This window comes from Notolepis coatsorum (genome assembly GCF_963971535.1).
Source record: "Notolepis coatsorum genome assembly, chromosome: 19".
NCBI classification, from domain to species: Eukaryota; Metazoa; Chordata; class Actinopteri; order Aulopiformes; family Paralepididae; genus Notolepis; species Notolepis coatsorum.
In genome coordinates this window covers 32,518,681-32,538,572 of record NC_140183.1, presented here as the reverse complement: position 1 = coordinate 32,538,572, position 19,892 = coordinate 32,518,681, and the positions used below count along the sequence as shown (strand labels likewise).

Genomic DNA, 19,892 nt, shown 5'->3' with positions numbered 1-19,892 from the left:
TTAGACGACAATGTCTTGTATGAACTACCAGTAATATAAATCATATTAACAACAAAAATGTGTTCCATCTTCATGTCAGATGATTTTCAAAGAGGTGCATGAGTCGATGCAAAAAAAGAACAAGCAAATATACTGCTGAAAGTTCAGAACGTTGAAGATTTTTCACTCCATAGATTAATCTAGATAAATTTATTTTAATGCTTTAAATAATTTAAATTAATCTCCAAAGTTAAAGCATTAACTTTGACAGCCCTAATAAATACATAAAGACAACCAACTATCTGCAATGTCCTGCTACCTCCCCAAAACAATGTAGTTGTTATATATAATGTGATTGTGAAACTATGTGTTATCCAGGTAAGATATATCATGTCCCAGCTGTTTGTCAAGTCTTTCCATTGTCATTGTCAGTGCCGTCTGTGAAGCAGTTGAGACTTTCTCAGACTCAGTTTAGGTCAGCGTGTGTTGACTTTGGCTCACACTGTAGCTTGGATCTGGGTTATGTAGCAATGAGGCTGAAGTTTTCAGAGGAACAATGTTTTCAATCTTTATTATATAAAGATGGTAAGTTAGTGTTGTGTTCATTCATAGTTAAAGACAGTAGAGGTTGAGTAGTTTCTTGTGATAGATCACATTCCCACTCCAACTGAAAATACATGGGCTGTCCAAAAAAACCTGAAATGGACTTACATGGTTCTTCAGTGCAAGGTTTCCCTTTTTTTAATGCATAAAAAGTAAATAATAATCAAGTAATCATGCAAAATAAAAAAAATTCGTAGACGTCTGCTTGTAGCTTGTGGACACCTACTTCGACTCTGGCATCTGGAGAAGTTGTGGTCCTTGTTGGACGCCAGGTGTCCTGCCATGTGGTCTCCAGTAGGAGCCATGTAGCCACACTCTGAGCACTGCAGCTCTAGATAGCTGGCGGGAGGGACAAAAGTAGGCCGTTACAAAACAAAGACGCTTTTTTATTAATTTAATTGATCCTTTATTTAACCAGGAAGTCCCATTGAGATACGAGATCTCTTTTACATCAAACAAAACATAAAAACATAGAGTATACATAACAACAAAAGTGCATGGCTCAAAGCGCTACAGAAATCATCATTGGGGACCGAAATCACAGAAAGCAACGACACTCTTCCTGCAAGGAGCTCTGCAATGAATATTTAAATTCGACAAGTGTGACCAGGGCATCCAGGTGGACGAGCTCCTGCAAGTCATTCCACGCCAGAGGTGCAAAGTGGGAGAAGGCTGTCTTTCCTAGTTCACTGACTACTTTGGGAATTGGACCTGGTCTGGTAGCTACTAAAGGAGAGTAAGCTACAGAGGTATAAGTGAAGCTTCCCTAGGATGGCCTTATATATAAATATGATTAATGGAAAATCATGAATGGAAAATCATGAATGGAAGATCATGGAGACATGAAGCGATATGCTCACCAGGGAGGCGACCGCATGTGTAGAGGAAGCGGCTTGTCTTTAGGACGCGGGATGTGGTTACTGAAATCAAGAAGAATAACGATCAGACAAACGGCAAAAGTCATCAATATTGAGTGAATCAACACAATACTTCAAGCTTCAAGCATATTAACTAACTTCAAGCTAATTAAAACACTCTTTATTAAAAAATGTTGGGAACTCAAATAGTGTTATACCATTGAAAAGAAAAGGACAACATGGTGAGGCGAGGAAGACTCACTGGATCATGTGGGCGGCGTAGGCCCGGGAGCAGCACGTGCTGTAGGGGCACAGCAGGCAGATCACGTGGGTCGGGTAGTGGCTGGCGTAGGGAGAGGCGTCTGTGCCACATTCCATACACATATGGCTGATACGGAACTTAATGCTAGGGGAGAGAGAAAGAGAGACAAAAGCATCTTATTAACATTTCATAAAAAAGAATCTGCTGTCTGTACTGTCCGTTTACGTTGATATGTAAAGTAAATATGGCCATTTACTATACATATCAACACGTTGACAAACAGACTCCTGCTTAATTACTCATTTTACTCCTGCTCAATAAGCCGGTTTTGTAATGTAGACCCAACATTACAACGGATTTGAACTGGCAACCTTCCAGTCATAAAGTCAAAAGCCTCCGTATTCTCTTATGATATGCTGTATATTACATCTAGGCATACTGTATATTACATCTTGACATGCTGTATATTACATCTTGACATGCCGTATATTACATCTTGACATGCTGTATATTACATCTTGACATGCTGTATATTACATCTTGACATGCTGTATATTACATCTTGCCATGCTGTATATTACATCTTGACGTGCTGTATATTACATCTAGGCATACTGTATATTACATCTAGGCATACTGTATATTACATCTTGACATGCTGTATATTACATCTTGACATGCTGTATATTACATCTTGACATGCTGTATATTACATCTTGACATGCTGTATATTACATCTTGACATGCCGTATATTAGCTCTTGACATGGTGTATATTACATCTTGACATGCTGTATATTACATCTTGACATGCTGTATATTACATCTTGACGTGCTGTATATTACATCTAGGCATACTGTATATTACATCTAGGCATACTGTATATTACATCTTGACATGCTGTATATTACATCTTGACATGCTGTATATTACATCTTGACATGCTGTATATTACATCTTGACATGCTGTATATTACATCTTGACATGCTGTATATTACATCTTGACATGCCGTATATTAGCTCTTGACATGCTGTATATTAGCTCTTGACATGCTGTATATTACATCTTGACATGCCGTATATTAGCTCTTGACATGCTGTATATTAGCTCTTGACATGCTGTATATTACCTCTTGACATGCTGTATATTACCTCTTGACATGCTGTATATTACATCTTGACATGCTGTATATTACATCTTGACATGCTGTATATTACCTCTTGACATGCTGTATATTACCTCTTGACATGCTGTATATTACATCTTGACATGCTGTATATTACATCTTGACATGCTGTATATTACATCTTGACATGCCGTATATTACATCTTGACATGCTGTATATTACATATTGACATGCTGTATATTACATCTTGACATGCTGTATATTACATCTTGACATGCTGTATATTACATCTTGACATGCTGTATATTACATCTTGACATGCTGTATATTACATCTTGACATGCTGTATATTACATCTTGACATGCTGTATATTACATCTTGACATGCTGTATATTACATCTTGACATGCTGTATATTACATCTTGACATGCTGTATATTACATCTTGACATGCCGTATATTACCTCTTGACATGCTGTATATTACATCTTGACATGCCGTATATTACATCTTGACATGCTGTATATTACATCTTGACATGCTGTATATTACATCTTGACATGCTGTATATTACATCTTGACATGCTGTATATTACATCTTGACATGCCGTATATTACCTCTTGACATGCTGTATATTACCTCTTGACATGCTGTATATTACATCTTGACATGCTGTATATTACATCTTGACATGCTGTATATTACATCTTGACATGCCGTATATTACCTCTTGACATGCTGTATATTACCTCTTGACATGCTGTATATTACATCTTGACATGCTGTATATTACATCTTGACATGCTGTATATTACATCTTGACATGCCGTATATTAGCTCTTGACATGCTGTATATTACATCTTGACATGCTGTATATTACCTCTTGACATGCTGTATATTACATCTTGACATGCTGTATATTACCTCTTGACATGCTGTATATTACATCTTGACATGCTGTATATTACATCTTGACGTGCCGTATATTAGCTCTTGACATGCTGTATATTACCTCTTGACATGCTGTATATTACATCTTGACATGCTGTATATTACATCTTGACATGCTGTATATTACATCTTGACATGCTGTATATTACATCTTGACATGCCGTATATTACCTCTTGACATGCTGTATATTACCTCTTGACATGCTGTATATTACATCTTGACATGCTGTATATTACATCTTGACATGCTGTATATTACATCTTGACATGCCGTATATTAGCTCTTGACATGCTGTATATTACATCTTGACATGCTGTATATTACCTCTTGACATGCTGTATATTACCTCTTGACATGCTGTATATTACCTCTTGACGTGCTGTATATTACATCTTGACGTGCTGTATATTACATCTTGACATGCTGTATATTACATCTTGACATGCTGTATATTACCTCTTGACATGCTGTATATTACCTCTTGACATGCTGTATATTACCTCTTGACGTGCTGTATATTACATCTTGACATGCTGTATATTACATCTTGACATGCTGTATATTACCTCTTGACGTGCTGTATATTACATCTTGACATGCTGTATATTACATCTTGACATGCTGTATATTACATCTTGACATGCTGTATATTACATCTTGACATGCTGTATATTACATCTTGACATGCTGTATATTACCTCTTTTCATGGAGCTTGTTTGGAAGACCCCCCTTCTTGCCGAGTACTTTCTTGGTGGTGGATTTGATAGGCTTGAGTGCCAGTAGCCTCTTCTGATTGGGCAACTTCTGGGTTTCTTTGAGAACGTTGGGGCGTTTCACGTAGACATGGTCTGCCGACATGGTGTCCTGCTTGGATATGGGGCTGTGCCCCGGGCCTTGCTGCCCAAACCGGATCTTGCCATAAGTCCTGATGGTTACCTGTAGACAAGTGACAGGAACACATACATACAATACAAAAAAAGGAAGGCAACTAATTTAATAGACATTTAAAGGGAGCATTTTGCTGTATTTCTTTTTTTGTGTGTGTAGACCTAAGAGCACAAAACAATTCTTAAGTCGTTTCAATAGATTGAAACGTTGAATTGAAACATTGATTTGCATCGGGTTATTAAGTTGAATCAACTTAACTCATTGACTGCCAATAACGAGTATATTCGTTTTTGGCGCCCATGCGTTGAACGCCAAAAACTAGTATATTCGTTTTATGTTTTTTTTTTTACGATACTAGACACTCTCACGCACCTTGTGTGTGATCCTGGTAACCCTGAGATAAATACAATAGAAATAAATGACAATCGAATCCTGATAGGTGGCAGCCTCGCCTACCTTTTGAGTACATTGTCCCCATGAACTTTGCATGAACTTTAGCAGCTGGGCAAACTTTTGAGTACATCTGGGCTACTGTGTGTCTGTGTGGTTTTCCAGCTGCACAAATGCAGAGCAAGAGGCTCTACAGAGGGTGGTGAAGGCGGCAGGCAGGATCGTCTGGACTCCTCTACCAAACATCAACTCCGTCTTCACCTCCCGCTGCCTCCACCGCTCCAAGTGTCTCATCAAGGACTAGTCTCACCCAGCACATCACCTCTTTCAGCTCCTTCCCTCAGGGAGGAGATACCGGTCCATAAATGCTAAGAGCTCATGATTTATGAACAGCTTTTTCCCCCAAGCAGTCAGACTGCTAAACTCTCATTGACTGCCCCCTCACGTGCATCATGCACCTTACCTGGACTTGATAACTATTATGTTTACCGCTCATCATGCACTTTAAAATATTTCTGTTATATGTATGTACAGTGTTACATGTACAACATGTATGGTTGTACTACGGTCATGTGGGAGCTCCCCTGAAATCTCGTTGTATACTTTGTGTGCAATGACAATTAAAAGTCTATTCTATTCTATTGGTCAATTCAAATGAAAAGAAGCATTGTGGTCCTGTCCCCATGAACTTCACAGACAGAGCAAACGGTTTGTGAGAAAGCTGCCATTATAAGATAAGATAAGATATTCCTTTATTGATCCCCATGGGGAAATTCAGGAACGATTGCAAACGGTAGTGAACGATTGGAGATCATGAAGAGGAAAAACAAGACCGTCAAGAAGGTGCAGATTTGCCAGACCACGCTGGAGTCCACATTTCTGGTAAATAAAAAAATCAATCCAAATCCAACCGGCCGGGCCAAGCCAGGCAGGGCCGAGTGGGGTGACTGATTGCCAGTCTGCTTGGATTATATAATATTTTTTATTTTGTTCATTTGTTTTATTGATGCCTTCTATGTGATGTATACTGTCCTTATGTGGTGTGATTTATTTTGTATTTTATGTTGTCTTGTAATAAATGTTCATTTGAATTGAATATATCAGTCTTTAATTCTACAGCAGTATAAATGTGTTATTGTTATGTAGTGCGCCCCCATGGTGGATTTGTGAATAGAACAATAATATGCATCAGCATGAGCCCTTGAAAATGTCAGATGAGCAAAAAGCACGAACTGCGCATGCTTCACAAAATACACAATATCTCTTTCTAGAAAATGAGCTGGGATATTTTGGAAACTGGCCACTATTTAGACTGGGATTGCGCAGGAATGGAGGTATGTAGAAATAATCGATTTGTTCTCTGTTGGGAGTATAAATATAAGCATTTCAAATGAGCCATAGTATGTCTCCATAGCTATAATATAGAATATACAAACATCGTCAAAACGTTCTGAAACGCTGGCGCCAGGGAATAAAGATGGGAAAACAGCATGGCAGTCAATGAGTTAATAGGAGTGACATCAGTGACATTGATATTTCAGATTGTCGGCCTTCCATTTAGTCAACATTACAATTTACTATAATTTATTTTTAGTAGGGCTCTAGGCTAGATTCAGTACCTTAATTCAGGGTTTAGTACATGATTGGTTGATCATTTTATTTTCGTGTCATGCACACAAAGTGCCCAACGCTCATGGGTTTATAAGGTTTATAAGTTCCATTATTACATTAGTTTCAAGTTTCTTTATTAGTTGTCATACAAAAATACAGAGTACTTTTATATAAAATGCTTCTTTCTGTTTTGCTCCAGAGATTGTGCTAGATAAAAATACATAAGTATAAAAGAAGTATAATAAGTATAAAATAGAAGTCGAGTACGTAGACAAAAGTGTTCAATGTACATATATACAATGCAGAGTAGAAAAGTAACTGAGTTACAATACAATATACAGTACAATGCAGAAATGGGATGAGGTACAATTTAGGTAAAATTTACAGTAAGGTGTAATGAGGTATGAGTTGTGCAAATTCTTTACCAATAAATATAAAATGTGTTAGGTGTCTAAAGTGGGTGCTGCAGTGAGTTGTTTGTTTAAAGTGAGTGTGTGCGTGTGGATGTGTGTGCTGTGAGTGTATTTGATAGTTTGTTACATAGTGTTTATTGTCATTTAGCATTAGAATAATCAAACACACGCACATCTACCGCACACTATATCACATCATTATCACTGGACTATATATTTTTTAAATTATATTTATATTATAGACTGGATTAAAATGTTTAATGCTACTTCAATGTTATTTTATTATGCTATTTCTATGCTACTTCTATTTATTTGTATTCTATTACCATTGCTGCTGCTGTAAGGTTGAGGAACCAAGACCAAAGAATTGTGAAACCCTCAGATACCATGTACCCTCAGATACCATGTACCCTCAGATACCATGTACCCTGTCACAAGTATGTGTGTGTGTGTGTGTGGGGAGGGGGGGGGGCTCCAAAGTAAGGCTCCAAACCTTCCAAAGTAAGGCAAATGCTGGTGAGGGAAAAACTGGCATGGCCATTTTCAAAGGCGTCTCTTGATGTCTCACCTCAAGATATCAGAATGAAAATGGATTCTATAGACAGCGACAAGTCTCTCCTTTACATACATGCCCCACTTTATGCTAATGCCATGCATTTTGGGCCAAGAAATATGCAGTTATTTTCATGCCGTACAAATGTGTTATTTTCACATTTCTGAATACTGGGGTCCCTAAACAATCTTGGAATTGCATAACTTGGGTGTGACTGGAAAGCCCAATCGTATTAAAGTGTGATGATGTTAGTCCCCGTAGTAGCACTTTCATTATAGTGAGATTTTCTTTTTTTTACTTGACCCTCTAGGAGGGGGGTTCTGAGCAATTTCCAGAACAGAAGTGCTCGCCGTCCAATTGCTGAAAGATGCGATTCTTACAGAAATCTCCTAATGTCAAAGGTTTTTGATACCAAATCACAGCATGGATTTTCTATGGTGTTCCTCAAGGTCTTAGTGTCTTAATCTTTGGAGGGATTTCTGAACATGTTTATCAATTCACAGATTCTGGCACGGGAGGCAAGGTAGTGGAAAAGCCCCATTAGACCCAACAGCAGTCTGCAAGCGCCATCTAGAGGCCGCTGACAAACGATGGCAACATATTTGTAATGTTAAGCGGATAGAAAGTGTCAACATAATGGGATCACAATAGAAAATCACCATGGGAAGCCTGTTTCACAGATTGTGGACTTTAGGAGGTCGGGGTCAGGGACTACAGCCCCCTCAGCATCGACAGGGCACCGGTCGAGAGAGTGAACAGTTTTAAGTACCTTGGAGTCCACATATCTGAGGACTTGACATGGACCACACACATTGACAGTGTAGTCAAGAAAGCACGACAATTAGTGCCGTCAGGCGTTTACATTTTTTTTAACAAATTGCATGTGTCCGGATGGCAGAATTCAGTACTGTATCTACAAAACCTTCTGTTTAATCATCTTCCCTTTATTCATTTGCTTAGATTTTTCAGGTCTGGTCAATTTTAGCATGGTGTTATTCACAGTCAAAAAATAAATAAAAATAAAAATAATTGAATTGATATTCTCATTTGGTTCATTACAATTTACTCAAGCCTAGTAACAGACACAGTATTTCTGACACTGGGAATACATTCCCTGAGATCCATAGATGTCCCTAGAATCAGATACCAAGAACATGCAAATGGACCATTTAAAAAAAAAAGTCTGTAAATGTTTATTCTACGTTCGTATGGAATGAATGAGATTAAAAAAATATATATATATTTTTTTAATTAAAAACAAGTTTAAAAAAATATATTTTTAATTAATTTTGAGTACATTTTCATAATGCGATAATTTGCTGTGTAATTAATTAATATAATTAATGCAATAAACTGACAGCCCTAACGACAACGCCTCTACTTCCTTAGGTGCCTAAGGAAGTTCAACGTGAGTCAGAAGATCCTTAACACATTGACCGCCACAGCAGGGGGAGCTGATACCCCATTCATTGCCAGGTCTTTATTCAATGGATATAGTTTTAGACTGACATTTGCGAGTGCTTAAAATATATCTTATATTATATCTATGGGTCTAATAACGCCGTCGGGTCTCAGTGAGCTGCTTCTAGTCAACATTGCCAAGACAGATTGTTTTTTCATTCGTACATTTCCGTTTTATACCGTTTTGAATAGAGTATGGTTTGGGTGTTTTTCAGTAATTCCAGGAAAAGGCGAGAAAAAAGCATTTGACATCAAACACACTCACAGCACACACACCCACACCCACTTTAAATGGACAACTCACTGTAGCACCCACTTTACACACTTTAGACACCAACACACTTTATATTTATTGGCAAATCATACCTCACTGCACATAGCCAAGCCTTGCACCTTACCTTACCACCACAAAGTGGCACCACAAGCTACCTCATCCCATTTATATTGTATTGTAACTTCTCTGCATTGTATATTGTACATAAATTATGTATATTGAAAATGTTTGTCTTGTTTACACTTGTTTAAGTACTTGACTTTCTATTTTATACTCATTATACTTTTTATAATGATCTATTTTTACCTAGCACACTCTCAGGAGCAAAACAGAAAGAAGCATTTCATACAAAAGTATCCTGTATTTCTGTATGACAACTAATAAAGAAATTTGAAACTTGAAACACAGTATAAAGGACAAACAGACCAATCACCGCTCAAATGTAAAAGTCGACTGTGAAGCTCGGTCGATTGCACCCATCTCCAGCAGACGGTTTGTTTTCACCTGCACCGTTTAGTGTCCCAAATTTCATTCACACACAAAGCTTACTGGCCTGGGATGCAAAATGGCCTCTGCAAAAAGGTTGCAGAGGGACACTGTGTGAAACAAGATGCAAAGTGTTTCAGGCAAGCAATCCGGCTGCAAGCTAGCCTAACTTAGCACAAATGAAAGGAAGCAGATACAGACTAGCTAGCCTAGCTGTTTTCGCCAAAAACACTTCTCCCAGTGTTTTAAGCTAGGCTATTGGTTCGCATCCGCTTCCATTTATTTGTGCTAGCAGGGATTAAAGCAAAAAAAAATCTCCTGACTGAACTTTTTTCCAGGCCAAGTCATATTCTTATTTTAACCTCCACTGTATTTCTTCTTAATAGCGTTGGCGTTTTAAGGGAGCCTACTTGTTTCGGTTTCGTCGATAATCCAATGTACAGTTACCCCCCTCACCCCGCCTACCGAACCCTTCCCCCCCCCCCCCAACCACCTCCAATGTACAGTCCCCCCCCCCTCCAATGTACAGTTTCTTCGTCAAATGTATATACTCTCTTTTTTAGACTCTTATTGTATCACAAACAATACTGTATTTGTAAATCTGGTACGTCATAAATGTATAGATGTAGCAGTATTATCTATCTGTATGTCAAGTATGTCATATATGTTATGATGAATTGAAAATGGGGGACCCTGATGTAAACAAGAGGAAAGTCTTTCTCTGGTCTGCAACTGCAACCCCTTAACAATTGTGTGTATTGAGATGTACTGTATTGTACCGATTCTGCAATATGTTATAACAATCAATCAATATTTAACAGATTGCAGAATGGGTACAATACAGTACGGCTCAATACACACAATTGTTAAGGGGATGCAGACCAGAGAAAGACGTTTGTCTTGTTTACATCAAGGTCCCCCATTTTCAATTCATAGTGACATTTATGACATACACAACATTTATGGCATAGGGACATACATGACATACTACAGGACAGGTATATAGTAATGTTACATTTGTGACATATACGATATGCAAATATACAGTACAGTTACCCATATATCCTAACAGAGATTATGTACATTAGGGTGGGTGGGAGAAAAAATATACATACGGTGGGGAGAGAATATACAGTGGGGAGGAGACCGTCTACAGATACACCTGTGATGTTGCTACGGAGTTAAGCTAATAAAGGATACTCACAACCAGGGCGGCTAGGTGGTTTAGTGGGCAAGGCACTCGCCACCAGTGTGGAGACGCTAGGATTCGCATGTTCGAATCCAGCTCTCCACATTGTTTTCAGTTTAGCTGGTCGTCCGCAGTAATACACATTGGCCGTATTACTGGGAGGGAAACTGAAGGGTGGGTATCGGGCGTTGTGAACAAGCGACTCCTACAGGTCGGTTGGTGCGCCTGCGCAGTAGAATCAGGAAGTGTCGGGGGCAGCGTGAGCCTCCCACGCGTTACTCCTCGACACTGAGAGATCGAGCTGCGCAGGTGAAAAGATGCGACTGCTGTTACCTCAAGTACCGGAGGGGACTTGTGCTATGTATGACTTAGTCCACATTGCAGCCGGCTTGTGGGAGGCAAGAAACAGCGTTCGTGACAGGGGAGGGTTGAATTGGATGATACGAAATTGGGATGGGAGAAAATATAGAAAAATGGGAGAAAAAGTGGATCAAAAAAAAAAAGGATACTCACAACCACAGCAGAGGACTCACATATTTGTACTGTGAAGTAACACGACAATGACAAATGTGTTGTTTCTGTTTTTCTTTTTGACATAGTTGCGGAACACGGAACAAGTTAACAACTCACCACCGTCTACAGCCCCCGCATCATACTGTAGCCTAGCCAGTCTCTTGAAACACTGCTATCTTCAAACTTCCATCCTCTCGTAACTTTCTTTTGTTGGGTGGTGCCGCTCATCCTTTTCGTCTGAGAACACTGCGCGTGTTTTCTTTTTAGTGGCCGGCTTACTCCTTCCATTATCGTTATTATGCTGACGTTAGCTAATAACTATGTGTTGGGGATAATGGTTCCGCACGGACCATATTGTTTGTTACATTGCTGTCGGCAAACTCGCTCAGAGTGTCAACATAGTGTTGACATTGAGTTGATGTTAGCTGCTAGCTGGCTATCCAAATCCACAACAGCCAGGCAGCCAACCGTACAAAATACAGTCTCAGCCAATCACACCGATTTGTACAGTTAGTTAGCTCCACTCCATTGCGAAATAAAAGTTAGCCAGCCAGGACAGCCCGTATTAGCAAGCTACAGTTGCTAGGTAGCTAACCGTTAGCCACCCGAAGAACGGTAGCTAGCTAACGTTAGCCACAGCTTCAAAAACGAATTTCAATTATGTTATGAGCTATCAGCTAGCCAGCTAGATAACGTTAGAGAACGCCTCGTGTAGTAAACTAAAGTGAATAGTTTACTGGGCCATTGTTTAATGCTTCAGTGGTGTTAAAAGAGGACCTGCACGCTTGCTATCTTCGGTGCAAATGATACGGGTCTGTGAGGGGGAGGGCACTGTGAGCAGCGTGTGTGCGTCAAGCTCACGTTTGATTGGTTAGAATGGTCAAAATGCCCTACGCATCTACAAACATATTATACCAGGTAGCCAATTCCGTCAGACTCCAAATCAAAATGACGGGAAAAAAAATAAAAAAGACAAATCCGTCTGGAGACGGAACGCTTTAATGCATGTGCTAGGCTAGGCTAGCTTGCAGCCGGATAGTTCTACTACTTCTACTTGCTTTTCTACTTTCAACGCACAGCGAGGAAATCTTCTTGTCTGACTCTGGAGAAGACGGTGAGCACATTTCCCATAATGTTGGCGTGTTCCTTTTAACAGCAACACCCACCTTAGCGCCGGGCGGCAGGCCCTGCAGCTGGACCGGCTTGCGGAAGGTCTTGTGATACTGAGTCTTGTGTTCCATCTTGTCCTTCAGGAAGATGAACTGGAGACGACACTTGTTGCAGTGGAAGGCCTGGTTTTTCTGACAGGGAAGAATGAACACACACACACACAGCTGTGTCAGATGTTTTAGGCCCGTTACGAGGGTCGCAATCGGAAAACTGACACCACCATTCCTCGTCCAGTCTGTGGAAAACCTTTGTTGCGCATGAAAAGTGATGCAGAGCTCTATTTCTGCTGGTCAGGTAAACTCACTCTTGAAAAGTGATGCAGAACTAGCTCCCTTTCTGCTGGGCAGGTAAACTCAGTATTGCAAATTTCTCTGAAGTTGCCTACTGCAGATTTAAGTCTGGAAAGTCTCATGTTAGATAATCACATTGATGATCATCATATTGGGATGTTGTAAAGTGTCACAGCCAACTAGTGACACTGGTTATTATGACATCCTGTTCTTATATATGATTATGAGAGACCAAAGAAGGCCAGAAAGACAGCCAAGTATACAAACAACAAGCCTTATCAATAAAAGAAATGTTGGTAAAAAATATAATCAAAAAGCAACGCCCTGTATTCTAAACTCTGGATTGGAAGACAGTGAATATATTGTTGTGTGAATCTAACCTTTTGCGTATGTAATAATTATGGAAACATATATATACTGTTAGTATATATTAATTATATGCTTTATAATTCTACATATAAAAGTAATCTGTACCGATGTGTCTGTCTCCCTCCCTCCTCCCTCCACATGAACATGCAGAAAGGGAGTAAACCATCGGAATGTGGAGCGGGGCCGAGGCGCTCTCAGTATTGAGGCTTAGGATAAGGATTATAATATATATTATATTATATGTATTATAATTCTATGCTTAAAAAGGGAGTGTATAATACTATATATTACTATACTATAATAATATGTACTGTACTGTACAAGTTCTTTAATAGTTGTCATACAGAAGTACAGAATACTTTCATACAAAATGCTTCTTACTGTTACGCTCCAGTACTGTATAAATGCTGTGTTCCCAATGGCTGAAAGCAACCCTTTGCTTTGGGTTTTGAGTTTTCCCAGATGGCCTAGCTGCTCGGAACCCTTCCCTGAGCTCTCCGGCCGGCAGACGCATGGTTACCAGGTTAACCCTTGCAGGTTCTGTTAAGATAGTATGTGGAGGGACTTTCCACTCTCAGTGGAGTAGACGGCAGCCAATGACAACTAGGAGGGGAGGAGAGTTGGTCATTATGTAGTGTACGTTGGTTGGCTAGTGAAATGACATCACAGTGATATCACTGTTTTTGGGCCAATAGAACAGAGGTCTTGACATGATATAAAAATGACTGCTCCCATTCGATAGACCAGATTTTTCAGAGTTGTCCATGGCAGGCACAAGCCGTGTCAGGCCATTGCGATCTTAGAAGATAGGATGTTTTGTTTTATATAATCTTTTAAACTGTAATGGATATATCCAATACAGTGCTTTTTTGTACCGTTCTAAATAAAAACAGCTTTTTATAATATATCTTTTGAGTCCTTGGACTGATTTCTGCCAGCAATGTGCTCCGATGCCAGCCGACGCCCTGATTTCCTATGGAGGGTGACTATGAATGTACTGTAACCTAATACAGATTGAATCAATTGACTGGTTAATGCTTTTCAGCTAAAAGATATATATTATATATATATATGCTATGTACTGTATAAATAATATACATGGCAATGTTTGTTGTTTGCGGGTTCCGGTATCTCTGTGTCCGACGGACTCTGTCGAGTTATGTGGGAAATCGACCGTCTAAATCACTGCAGGATTGGATGGTTGGTCCCGCTGGCGGAGGAGGAGAGGAGGACAGGAGGTACTGGGGCGTGCAAGCAATGATTACGTGTTAGTACAGTGGTAATACTTATTAACAAAGTAGTAATACAACCAAGCTTTCAAATGAGCAGTATTACAATCCCTTTCGTAAAATGATGATAATAATGATGATGATGATAATAATGTTTATTATAGTCTATAAGAGTTCTCCTAGACATACATTCGGTTTATTACAAACAAGAAGAGATTAACAACTCTTCATGATTACATTTCATATCAACTGGATATAACTAGACCAGTGACTTGAAGTAATCTAGACAGAAATAGTAATTGACTCGAGAACTTGGCGAGTTTAGCACCTCGCCGGGGGATATCGAGCGGCCGTGGGTTTATATCTCGAGTAGGTGATTGAGATATATAGAGACTACCTGTAGCATTTATCAGATGTGTGATGCAGTTTCAAACCATAGCTTATCAGGTCACATAACTATAAACCTCATTATGACCAGCCAATCTGGTCTTAGATCAGCGCTACTACTTTAAGATGCTTGGTAAATACAGGCCCTTTTATCATAAAAAGGTTTCCAACAGGGTTTTCCTGTAAACCGCTTGTTTTTGTTTATATTCTTATTTCCACCCAGACAGAAAGACAGTTTTCTATTATTGTTCTATAGTCTACATACAAGCTGAATAAATTTCCTCCCTCAAAGTCCATTTTCACAGCTACTGATACACGGCCCAGCAGTACAGATACATGGCCCAGCAGTACAGATACATGGCCCAGCATTACTAATACATGGCCCAGCATTACTGATACATGGCCCAGCACTACTGATACATGGCCCAGCACTACTGATACATGGCCCAGCATTACTGATACATGGCCCAGCACTACTGATACATGGCCCAGCATTACTGATACATGGCCCAGCACTACTGATACATGGCCCAGCACTACGGATACATGGCCCAGCAGTACGGATACATGGCCCAGCACTACTGATACATGGCCCAGCATTACTGATACATGGCCCAGCACTACTGATACATGGCCCAGCATTACTGATACATGGCCCAGCACTACTGATACATGGCCCAGCAGTACGGATACATGGCCAAACACTACTGATACATGGCCCAGCAGTACTAATACATGGCCCAGCATTACTGATACATGGCCCAGCACTACTGATACTACATGGCCAAACACTACTGATACATGGCCCAGCATAGGGCTGGGCGATATGGAAAAAAATCATATCGCGATAACGATATGATAATTTTATTTTATTTCTCGATATCGATAATTATCGAATTGTTATAAGTATATATAAAAAAAAAAAAAAAACGTTTTTTCGTTTTTTTTTTTACAACAGATGTATGTTTATTTTGCAGCAATTCTTTGTCATTGCCGCCATCTTTAGTGTTACATCCCCTCACACTCCAGTTCTCAGGCTGCAGCTGGTTTAAAAGCTAAAGTAAACCGGCTTCTCTGCTGGCTGTGGCTCCAGAGGAGTTGAACAGTTCTGGCTCTGCTAGTTTATTTTCGATCTTTTGGCGCTTTTTTGGTGGACAAACCACCGCACATGTGCACCGTGACTCGTGACTGGAGTCTAGTTCTGCTAGCACACATAGCCTACTGTGTACAGACGGTTTCAAAATGTATTTTAAATTAGAAAGCAAACAAAATAAATGGACAAGAGAAAAATAAATCTGAATTAGGTCAGTATTGTCATTTGGACAAGCAAAGCCATTACTTTAAGTTGCAGGCAAGAAAGACAAGTCTGTCCACTGTCTAAAACTGCCCTGTTGCAGGTATAAAAAAAAAAAAAAAAAAAAAAACGATTTTTTTTATTTCGATATTCGATATCGATTATTAAAATATATCGCGATATTTATCGTTATCGTTATATCGCCCAGCCCTAGCCCAGCACTACTGATACTACATGGCCAAACACTACTGATACATGGCCAAACACTACTGATACATGGCCCAGCACTACTGATACATGGCCCAGCACTACTGATACATGGCCCAGCACTACTGATACATGGCCAAACACTACTGATACATGGCCAAACACTACTGATACATGGCCCAGCACTACTGATACATGGCACAACACTACTGATACATGGTCCAGCACTACCGATACATGGCACAACACTACTGATACATGGCCCAGCACTACCGATACATGGCACAACACTACTGATACATGGCCCAGCATTACTGATACATGGCCCAGCACTACCGATTAGGGGTGTAACGGTACACAGAAGCCACGGTTTGGTACGTACCTCGGTATTGAGGTCACGGTGCGGATGACAATATCTTTGGGAATATTGAATCCGTTTCAATCGCTACAATTGACAGAGTGCTCAGTGAAAATTAAATGTGCATGAAACAATTGTAGTACAATTGACAAATGAGTAGCCATTTGACTGGAACAGAGTGAAGAAGATCCGCCACTAGTATGCACAAGTAAAACATTTATGTGTCTATGCATACTCTAATGTTCAGTGCTGTAAACTGGTTACTTTGTGTAGTGCCATGCAGTACACTTACATACTGTACAATATGTTGTCCAAAATGCATTATGTTACACAGGAAAAGTTTATAGTTTTTATCTCTCTCTCTTCTGGGATAAAGCGCGTACCAGGGAACCGCTGCACACATTATACGTTGATGAGGCAGGTTTCAATCTGGCAAAAGGTAGACGGCGTGGAAGAAATCACTTTGGACAGAGAGCAACCATTGATGTCCCAGACCAACAAGGAGGGAATATTACAATGTGTACAGTGTGTACAGTAATGTGTAACTGTAGATTTTGAATGGCAAAATTGAATTGAATGTGCAAATAGTGTATAGTGCTGTCTTGAGCATTTTCAGAAAGTGTCACCAAGATCTGACTTTTTTGCATTGGAAAACACTTACAGAGTGAACTGTCATAACGAAAACATGGCAAAGCCATTTGACTATCTTGTTCATAAACAATGGTGTCAGGTCTTGATGACAGTGACACTTTCATTGACATGAATACTTTTGAGGAATGAACTATCCATTTTGAGCAAGTGACACGCTTCTGCAGGTTATCAACTAGGTTTTGCAGTTTGTACTAATTGTTTTGAGAAATGCACTAACAGTTATGAGAACTTTAATTCTGATCAGAGAAATGCACCAAAGCAATTGAGAAAAACTGTAATTCATCATGGTTTTGTTTTAGGGACAAATAGGCTGTAGTAAACCGGAGAGGAGTAGGGGAGAGCCGAGTGCAGATGTCAGTGCGCGCTGTTGTTATTCTGTCCGCTTGTCATTTGAGACGTATTCACCGTATGGCTGGATGTACCGCACCGTGACGGCCGTACCGTAAATCCGCGGGACGAATACACGTACCGTTACACCCCTACTACCGATACATGGCCCAGCACTACCGATACATGGCCAAACACTACTGATACATGGCCCAGCACTACTGATACATGGCCAAACACTACCGATACATGGCCCAGCACTACCGATACATGGCCAAACACTACTGATACATGGCCCAGCACTACTGATACATGGCCAAACACTACAGATACATGGCCCAGCACTACCGATACATGGCCAAACACTACTGATACATGGCCCAGCACTACTGATACATGGCCAAACACTACCGATACATGGCCCAGCACTACCGATACATGGCCCAGCACTACCGATACATGGCCCAGCATTAGCGATACATGGCCCAGCATTACTGATACATGGCCCAGCACTACCGATACATGGCCCAGCACTACTGATACATGGCCCAGCACTACCGATACATGGCCCAGCACTACCGATACATGGCCCAGCACTACCGATACATGGCCCAGCATTACCGATACATGGCCCAGCATTACCGATACATGGCCCAGCACTACCGATAAATGGCCCAGCATTACCGATACATGGCCCAGCATTACCGATACATGGCCCGGCACTACCTTGGAGTGTGGGATGGTCTACCTGGTGGCGTAGGAGATGCTGCTGGTAGTTGGTGCTGTTCCTGGTCACCTTCAGACAGAAGACACAGAGCAGGAATCGAGTGTCGCGGTGCCACGTCATGAAGTGGTTGTACACGTCTATGTAGAAGGAGGAGCGGTAAGCGCACACCTGAGAGCCAGGGGGGAGGAGAAATAGACATGGGGAGGCAGAGGCGTTTGGTAGGAACTGATTGGTTACGATGCAGGATGATGATAATACAATCAATGAATTTCAAACTAAATGTGATGGAATTTTGGGAAGAAACATGCTTGAAACGATACGTTTAACCTTTAGAAATCATGACCAACATTAACCTCAAAAGATGCTTTTTTATAATGCAAATGTGACAGGGGTAGGACGCCACAGATCATCTCTAGATCAGTGAGTTCCAGGGATCCAGTTTTCCTCGAGACACTTTATTAACGAAAGTGAAGTGCCCCTTTAAGTTTCAAGTTTCAGTCCATCATGCAACTGGACCCTGGATGTGAAATCTATGGCTGCTCCATAGACGATGAATGGGTCACTGACTGTGTGAGCTCTTACACCCAAATGAGGTTTCAATTCAGATTCGGACCTAAAAGGCTGTTCTGGTCTCACCTGGCAGACGTAAGGCATCTCTCCTGGTTTGTGGTTAGTCTTCATGTGGTTGAGGAACACTGGCTCGCTTTCGAACGCCCACTCACAGATCCTGCACATGCCTAGGAGTCACATGGACATGAGGAGTGGGCTGCCTGTGAATACGAAACTAGGAATCGGTTGACGCCTGTAGATGTCAGTATGTGAATAGGAAACTATCTGCTGAATCTTGTACTACCTGTAGATATGTCAGTATGTGAATAGGAATTCTACCCGTGTTCCTACCTCTATATTTTATATTCTATATTTCTCTTTTTGTTTACCATGTGCTTTTTAACCCTTTACTACCACACTACAGGTTAACCTTTCACTACTACACTATAGACGGTTAACCGTCTGTAGTATGGTAGTGAAAGGTTTAATCTTATGTAGTGTGGTAGTGAAAGGATTAACCTTCTGTAGTGTGGTAGTGAAAGGGTTAACCCTTTGTCGAGTGGCAGTGAAATGGTTAACCCTTTGTCGTGTGGCAGTGAAAGGGTTATCCTTCTATAGTGTGGCAGTGAAAGGGTTAGCCTTCTATAGTGTGGTAGTGAAAGGGTTAATGTCCTCCTCTAACCAGTCAACTCTTAGGGGCGAACTCACAAAGAGATTGCATGGCTTTTTCTAAAGGGTGAAATACCGTGCTAACTTGCCATCATCATTGCG

The 19,892-nt window shown here is 40.4% G+C and overlaps 1 protein-coding gene across 1 annotated transcript in view; it reads right to left on the bottom strand.

The window, feature by feature from the left end:
• Positions 1–19,892, bottom strand: part of pogzb (pogo transposable element derived with ZNF domain b) — a gene marked incomplete at its 3' end in the record, with an annotated part of 65,950 nt that overhangs the window by 5,305 nt on the left and 40,753 nt on the right. The window contains exons 10-16 of the mRNA XM_084336599.1: positions 19,209–19,309; positions 18,594–18,740; positions 12,730–12,864; positions 4,483–4,721; positions 1,702–1,845; positions 1,443–1,502; positions 809–921 (exon numbers count right to left, since the gene is read on the bottom strand). Of these exons, the coding sequence (XP_084192725.1) occupies positions 809–921; positions 1,443–1,502; positions 1,702–1,845; positions 4,483–4,721; positions 12,730–12,864; positions 18,594–18,740; positions 19,209–19,309 (939 nt within the window). The remainder of the gene's footprint in view (positions 1–808; positions 922–1,442; positions 1,503–1,701; positions 1,846–4,482; positions 4,722–12,729; positions 12,865–18,593; positions 18,741–19,208; positions 19,310–19,892) is intronic.